Here is an 8,230-nt window from a genome sequence, read left to right as displayed (position 1 = left end):
AGGGAGGAGCAGGTCGTTGTGGAGCATGGATTATGTTTTGAACTTATTGAACTTATGTTACACATTTGGGCTTTCGTACTTATGCTTCCGCTATACTTATAAACTATGATTATGTTTTGAACACCCATCATATTGAATGATTGGTTTACATTATTATATTTGATATTACCTACATGTTCGATATGATTGGTGGTTTGATCCTGGTCAGTCACGCTCCCAAGCGGTGATACTCCGCAGGTGGATTTTGGGGGTGTGACAAAAACCGTTTGTTTTGATACGAAACCTATTTTCTAAACTTAGTTAAGCATGTTTTAACATTCTTAGCTCGTCACTTTTAGTTTAGTGCTTATATAGGGTCGTAAGGTAAGCGATCTAAACAATCGCTTATACTTTCGAACCCGACCCATTTGGTCGATCATTAGGATCCGACTAAACGCTTTAGGTGACCATAGTTGTATAGGGAATAACCTTCGAGGTTATACCTTATGGTCACGACGTTTATTTAGTTGTATGATAGGTAGTTTATATGCCTTAGGTAAATTACCAAAATGGCCTTTTTACACCAAAATTCATATTAAGCATATGTAACATAACTTAGTATTACTTTTGAGGGAAACGACGTTGGTAAGGCTCTGGTTAATCACTATGAGTCATTTTTTGGCCAAAGGGGTGTTATTAATTGTTTGCCTACTAGTGACCTATTCCTGCATAAGATTGATGAAAATATAGCTCATCACATGGTTCGTGCATTCTCTAATGAGGATATTAAGGAAGCTATGTTCTCTATTGGTTCTTTAAAGGCTCCAGGTCCGGATGGCTATTCATCAGATTTTTTCAAGCATACTTGGCATATTATCGGTGATGACATATGTGATGCAGCTCAGGAATTTTTCCAGTCGGGTAAAATCCTTAAGGAAATAAACCATACTTTTTTGGCTTTAATTCCTAAAGTTCCGACTCCTGATACTGTGTCTGACTTCAGGCCCATCGCTTGCTGTAATGTAATCTACAAATGCATTAGTAAGCTTATCACAACTAGAATTTTGGAGGGATTGAACGGTGTAGTTAGTTTGAACCAATCGGCTTTTATTCCAGGGAGATGCATATCTGACAATATCTTACTTACCCAGGAATTACTTCATAATTATCACCGGGATTATGGGCCCCCTCGCTGCGCGTTCAAAGTTGATATTCAAAAAGCATATGACACGGTTGATTGGGTTTTCTTGGAGGCCATTCTTAAGGGGTTTGGTTTTCACCCAACCATAGTTGAATGGATTATGGTATGTGTCTCTTCTACCTCTTTCTCTATCTGTGTTAATGGAAACGTTTATGGTTATTTCAAAGGGAGGAGAGGTCTAAGGCAAGGTGATCCGATGTCCCCGTACCTCTTCACTCTAGTCATGGAAATCTTGACATCCATTTTGCACAATGCATCGACTATAGATTCCTCATTCAGATTCCATAACCGGTGTGTCAAGCAGAGGATTATTAATCTTTGTTTTGCGGACGATCTTTTGTTATTTGCTAGAGGGGAAGTTGCTTCAGTCAAAACGATCATGAGCTCTCTCAACCGATTTAAAGACATGTCGGGATTGCACCCTAGCCTTGCTAAAAGTACTATCTTTATGTGCAATATTGATAGGAGAACTAAACGGATGATTCTACGTATAGTGCCGTTTCAGCAAGGAGAGTTCCCTATTCGGTATTTGGGAGTCCCTCTTATTACCACTAAACTATCTTATAAAGATTGCAGGGTCCTGTCTGATAGACTGGAAAGCCGTATCACCAATTGGAAAAACAAGACGCTATCCTTTGCGGGGCGGTTGCAATTAATTCTTTCAGTTCTATCGGCAATGAGTACTTACTGGGCTTCTGTGTTTACTCTGCCAGCTAGAACTATCAAAGAGCTTGAGCAAAAAATGAGAGGTTTCCTTTGGTGCCAAGGTCCGCTGATGAAAGGTAAAGCGAAAGTCTCTTGGAACTCGGTTTGCATGCCTAAAGCCGAAGGTGGGTTGGGTATTCGAAGGTTAAATGATATGAATATCAGCCTTATGACTAAGCATATCAACAGCATTCTATCAGGTAGACAATCTTTGTGGGTGGACTGGGTAAAAATCCATCTCTTAAAGGATAGGAATTTTTGGGACATCCCGATTCCTAGTATTTGTAGTTGGGGGTGGAGAAACCTCTTGAAAGGCAGAGTTCATGTTCAACGTTTCTTCTGGACCAAAATAGGAGATGGTATGGCCACTTCAGCTTGGTATGATTCGTGGTGTGAGCTGTGTCCGTTGGGAAATCTTATCTCTCCTTCGATGATGAGACAGGCAGGGCTATCTATCCATTCGAAAGTTGCTGATCTTATCTCGGAAGGTAATTGGAATTGGCCGATCCACTGGTTAACGTCTTACCCGGTCTTGAATCAACTATCGTCTATTAGTCTTTCTGAAGGGGTTAGGGACGTTGTTTTGTGGAAAGACATTAACGAGCGCCTGGTCCCGTTCAGTTCCTCTGACGCGTGGGAGTGCATTCGTTCTCGTGGCACTCAGGTGAGCTGGTACAATCTGGTCTGGTTCTCGCAATGTATTCCAAGACACGCTTTTGTTCTATGGCTCGTCTTCAGAAGAAAGTTAGTCACACAAGACAGAATAAGGCAATGGAACATTGATAACAAGGATTGTATGAACTTAATGTGCTGTTTGCTTTGTCACAATAACATCGACTCGCATCATCATCTTTTCTTTGAATGCAAGTATGCGACAGAGGTTTGGAAGCGTGTTAACGAGAATTCAGCCATGAAGGCCGTGGGTTCTAATTGGGATGAGATTGTTAGCTGGTTACTTCCTCGGGCTAGGTCGAGATCCATAGCCACCATTATTGGCAAGCTTTTGGTTGCGGCTACAACTTATTTTATCTGGCGGGAAAGGAACTCCAGGTTTTTCAACAATCAATTGCAGCCTCCAGAAAAATTGGCTGATCACATCATCAGCAATGTTCGACTTAAGCTCAAATCACTAAAGTTCAAGGACACAATACATGTGCGACAGGTCTTACAAGAGTGGGAGATTAGCTTTGAAGACACTTAGAGCCTTATTCTTGTAATTCGTTTTTGGTTTTTTCATTGGTTCCCCTTTGTCTGGGTGGTGTTATTGTTCTTGTTTTGTTACACATTAGCGGCATGTCGCTTTTGTGAACTAGGTGGTGTTTTTGCCTCCTACTTGTACTTATTTGGTTGTGATTAATAGATTCACCGGGGTAACCCTTTACCCAAAAAAAAACATAACTTAGTATTTCATATTAAGCCTCCTTTGCCGTTAAAGGGTTTGGTTAGTCGGGTTGTCAAGATTGATGGGAACCCGATGCTTTCTAGGAGAGGGGTAGTGCAAACGGAACCAAAACGAATTAATGTTATTGATGAACTTCAAAAGATCACGGTTCCGGTTCAGTTGCCGCCGGAATTTTATGATCTGGAGAATAAGTCGGCTGGAAGTAAAGGGGATCAGGGTTTGTCTGCGGGCCAAGGTAGCTCATCTAAGCCTATGTCTTACGCAGAATCGGTTGCAAACAGTAACAATAAGGTAAATTTCCGTTCTTTTACAAACTCGGATGTGCATGAAGGATGTGATGTTGTCCTCCCTAGGGAGTCGGTTCGGGTGGTTAGAGATAAGCTAGCAAATACATTATATGGGTATTTCTTAGGGGATCGAGTGGCGTTTCCAGTTGTAGATTACTATGTCATACGGATTGGAAAAAACAATGATGAATGCGAATGGCTTTTTCTTCTTCAAGTTCAAAGACGAATCGGGTATGTTGAATGTGGTTAAGGATGGCCCGTGGATAATAAGATCGCAGCCGTTGTTTCTTAATAATTGGACCCCAACGACAAAGCTGGAAAAGAAAGAGGTTAAAACGGTTCAGATTTGGGTTAAAATTCATGAAGTTCCTTTAGCCGCTTATACGGAAGATGGTCTCAGTTTAATTGCCACGACAATTGGGGAACTGAAGATGCTAGATTCGTTCACTACGTCGATGTGCATGGATGCATGGGGGAGAAGTAGTTATGCAAGAATGTCCAAAACAGCCCGTGATAGGTGTGCTACTTGTTGTGTGTTTGGTCATTCTGTGGAGACATGTCCAAAACAGCCCGTGATACTCAGGAAACCTGTTCAGGATGTTCTTAACCGAAATACCCAAAAGCAGCCAACTAAGAGATATCCTACTATGGATCAAGACGGATATATAGGAGTGTACGGAAAGAAGGCAGCAAAGCGAGTTGGTGTTCCTGTGAACAAACAAAAGCCTAAATTTGAGTACCGGCCGGTGGGTCCAAAACCGAGGAGTGATAATAATCGAGCTTCATCGTCTAAAGCGGTAAAGTCCTCTAACCCTTTTGATATTCTAAATGATGTGGATGCCGATACGGGAGAAACAAAAACGGGGTCTAGGTTGGACGATGAGGATGATGATGAGGTAGAGGAGGTATACAATGAAATGGATGAGTTCATGACACGCGGATCTAAAAAGACTAACACAGGGGCAAGCACTCCTGATCAAGAGGTTCACAATGATTAGTCTAGCGGCATGGAATATAAGGGGTTTGAACCGTCCCCTGAAACAAAAGGAGGTTCGGCAGGTGGTAAAGGATAACAACTTAAATTTTTGTGCTATTCTTGAGTCTCACGTTGATGTAGCTAATCTGGGGAAAGTTTGTAAGTCTGTTTTTCGAAACTGGGACTGGACGTCTAATGGGGGCCAATGTACGAAGGGGACGAGAATTATAATAGGATGGAATCCGGATGTTTTTGATGTTATGGTGATCAATCAGACGAATCAGGTTATGCATGTCCAAATATTTTTTAAGATTGATAAGAAAATGTTCTTTTGTTCCATTGTTTATGCGGCTAACTACTACGTATCTAGAAGAGAGTTGTGGCATCAATTGTCCATGCACAAGGTGCTAGTAGGTAGTAATCCTTGGGTCATCATGGGAGATTTCAACTCTGCGCTAAACCTGGAGGATAATTCGTTTGGAACGTCGGGTATTTCTATCAGTATGCGAGAATTTCAGGCTTGTATTGACGATATTGAGGTATTTGACATAAACAGAACAGGTTTCCATTTTACGTGGAATCAAAAACCGAAGGAAGGAATTGGGTTATTGAAGAAAATTGATAGGGTGTTAGGAAATACGGCCTTTGTGGAGGAATACCCGAATTCGGTGGCTGTTTTTAATTCGTATAGGCTGTCCGACCATTGCCCGTGCATCCTAAAAATCCCGAAGCTCGGTGTCGATAAGCGAAGATCTTTTAAGTTTGCAAATTTCTTGGTTTTTAAACCTGAATTTCTAAAGATAGTTAAACATACTTGGGAGTCAAATGTGGATGGAGTTCATCAATTCCGTGTTGTAAAGAAGCTTAGTATGTTAAAATCTCCTTTACGAGCGCTTTTATTTCAACAAGGGAATCTCCATAAAAAGGTTGCTGATCTTCGGGCGAAGCTTGATTCAATTCAACGGGATATAGATGAAGACCCGTTAAACTTGGATCTTCGAAATGAAGAATCTAAGGTTACAAATGCTTATCAGGAAGCTAGTCTGGATGAAGAGAGGTTTCTCAAACAGAAGTCTAAAGTGGACTGGTTGTGTGCGGGGGATATGAATACGGCATTCTTTCATTCCTCGCTAAAAAACAGGAATCATAGGAGTCGGATTGATGTTATCAAGGATGTGAATGGGGTTGTTTATGAAGGAGATACAGTTCAATTGGCACTTGTTAAACATTATGAAAATTTTTTGGGTTGTCATGATGAGGTCTCGCTCTCCCCTACTCCAGATCTGTTTTCTAATAAATTGCAGCCGGAAATTGCTAACCAAATGATCCGTCAAGTTACGGAAGAGGAGGTGAAGAAGGCTATGTTTTCGATTGGTATAGATAAGGCTCCGGGCCCGAATGGGTTCTCATCAGCTTTCTTTAAAAACGCTTGGCCGATTATTGGGCATGATGTATCGATGGCGATCTTGGATTTTTTCTCTACGAGTAAAATGCTTCGTCAGCTCAATCACACTCTTATTGCTCTCATCCCAAAGACGGCTACGCCAGCTAGTGTTACGGATTATCGGCCGATTGCTTGTTGTAACGTGCTTTATAAATGCATTAGTAAGATTATTGCTGATCGCATTAAAATGGCGCTAGATGGGATTGTTAGTGTGAATCAATCTGCTTTTGTTCCAGGCAGGAAAATTTCGGATAATATTCTCCTAACCCAAGAGTTAATGCACAACTATCATAGGAACTCGGGGCCCCCTAGATGTGCTTTCAAAGTGGATATCCAGAAAGCGTATGACACGGTTGACTGGAAATTCTTAAAGGATATTCTGCTAGGGTTTGGTTTCAATGCTCGGATGGTGGATTGGATTATGACTTGTGTGGGTACGCCATCGTTCTCAGTGTGTATTAATGGCAATGTGCATGGTTACTTTAGAGGTAAGCGTGGGTTAAGGCAAGGAGATCCGTTATCCCCTTACCTCTTCACGCTGGTTATGGAAGTTCTGACGGCCATTTTGAAACGCGAGACATCTCTTGATTCTTCATTCAGATTTCATAACAGGTGTGAACGTCAGCGAATTATTAATCTGTGTTTTGCAGATGACTTGTTCATTTTCGCTAGAGGGGATTTGGATTCAGCCAAGTGCATTATGCTTTCGCTATCTAAGTTTACTAAAATGTCAGGTTTGATTCCTAGTATTCAGAAGAGTACGGTTTTCTTTTGCAATGTAGCTAGTAATGTAAAGAATGCGATTCTGAATGTGCTGCCGTTTGTGGAGGGTTCGTTACCGGTTAAATATTTGGGTGTCCCCTTAATATCGACGAGACTTCTGTACAAGGATTGTAGTATCCTTGTGGAGAGATTGGAGAAGCGTATTATGAATTGGCGGAATAAAATGCTGTCATTCGCAGGGAGATTACAGTTAGTTCTGTCAGTTCTTTCCTCGATGCATATTTATTGGGCTTCCGTTTTTATTTTGCCAACTCGGGTGATTCACGATTTGGAGGCGAGAATGAGGAATTTTTTATGGACTCAGGATGTTTCGTTCCAAAGAGGGAAGGCTAAGGTTTCATGGAAATCTGTTTGTCTTCCTTAATTTGAAGGTGGGCTGGGTATTAGACGGATTGGAGATGTCAACAAGGCTCTTATGGCAACTCATATTTGGAGCATTCTCACTAAACGTAAGTCGCTTTGGGTTGACTGGGTGTATGATTACAGGTTGAAAGGCAAGAGTTTTTGGGTATGTAAAATGCCTGCTAATTGTAGCTGGAGTTGGCGAATGCTCCTTCAGCTAAGGCCTTTGATGCGGGATCATTTCAGGGTTCAAATCGGGGATGGGAGAATGACTTCAGCCTGGTATGATTCGTGGTCCGATGTGGGGCCGCTGGGCAATTTCATTTCTCCTAGGAGAATAACAAATGCAGGGTTTCGTTTGGAGGACTCGGTTGCGGACGTTTTTGATAATGGGGAGTGGCTATGGCCAGCCGCGTGGTGGGATATCTTTCCGGTCCTTATACAACTTGATCCGATCCAGTTAAGTCCTAATAAAAGAGATACAATCAAATGGAAGGATGGGAATACGATGTTGGAGGTATCTGCTTCGAATATGTGGCAAACGGTTCGACATAATGAAGCGGAAGTGGATTGGAGCAAGTTAGTTTGGTGTGCTAAATGTATTCCTAGGCATGCGTTTCTCATGTGGCTGATTATGAGGAAGAAATTGCTAACCCAAGACATTATTCTACAGTGGGATTTATCTCGCAGGAAGAATATGAATATGATGTGTTGCTTGCTTTGTTATGAAAATCATGATTCTCACAATCACTTATTTTTTGAGTGCAAGTACTCATCGAAAATATGGAGTACGGTTAGACAAAAAGTGGGTATGGAAGATGTTGATCCAAAGTGGGATGATGTGGTGGGATGGCTTTTGATGCGTGTTAACTCCAAAGCGGCCGGTATGTATGTCAGCAGGATTTTAGTAGCGGCTACTGCTTATTTTATTTGGCAAGAAAGAAACTCTAGATTATTCAAGAATCAGTTAAGACCTCCGGAGCAATTGTGTCAAGTAATATTGGATACGGTTCGGTATAAACTCATGGGAGTTCGGTTGAAGAGAACTGATAGAGTGGCAACGCTGTTGCAGGATTGGGATATTCATGATGATGGATTCGAAGGTGGCTGA

At 41.6% G+C, this 8,230-nt stretch overlaps 1 protein-coding gene across 1 annotated transcript; it reads left to right on the top strand.

Moving 5' to 3' along the window:
- The first annotated feature begins 7,192 nt into the window (after window positions 1-7,192).
- Window positions 7,193-8,230, top strand: LOC110943249. The gene has a single exon (XM_022185000.1). It carries the CDS (start codon window positions 7,193-7,195, stop codon window positions 8,228-8,230), a length of 1,038 nt encoding a protein of 345 aa, XP_022040692.1.

This window comes from Helianthus annuus, chromosome 5 (genome assembly GCF_002127325.2).
Source record: "Helianthus annuus cultivar XRQ/B chromosome 5, HanXRQr2.0-SUNRISE, whole genome shotgun sequence".
Lineage (NCBI taxonomy): Eukaryota > Viridiplantae > Streptophyta > Magnoliopsida > Asterales > Asteraceae > Helianthus > Helianthus annuus.
This window is presented reverse-complemented; position numbering and strand designations above follow the sequence as displayed.

Bases quoted from the DNA above. Each gene is read 5' to 3' on its own strand.
- LOC110943249 (XM_022185000.1), top strand. From the start codon at position 7,193: ATGGCAACTCATATTTGGAGCATTCTCACTAAACGTAAGTCGCTTTGG.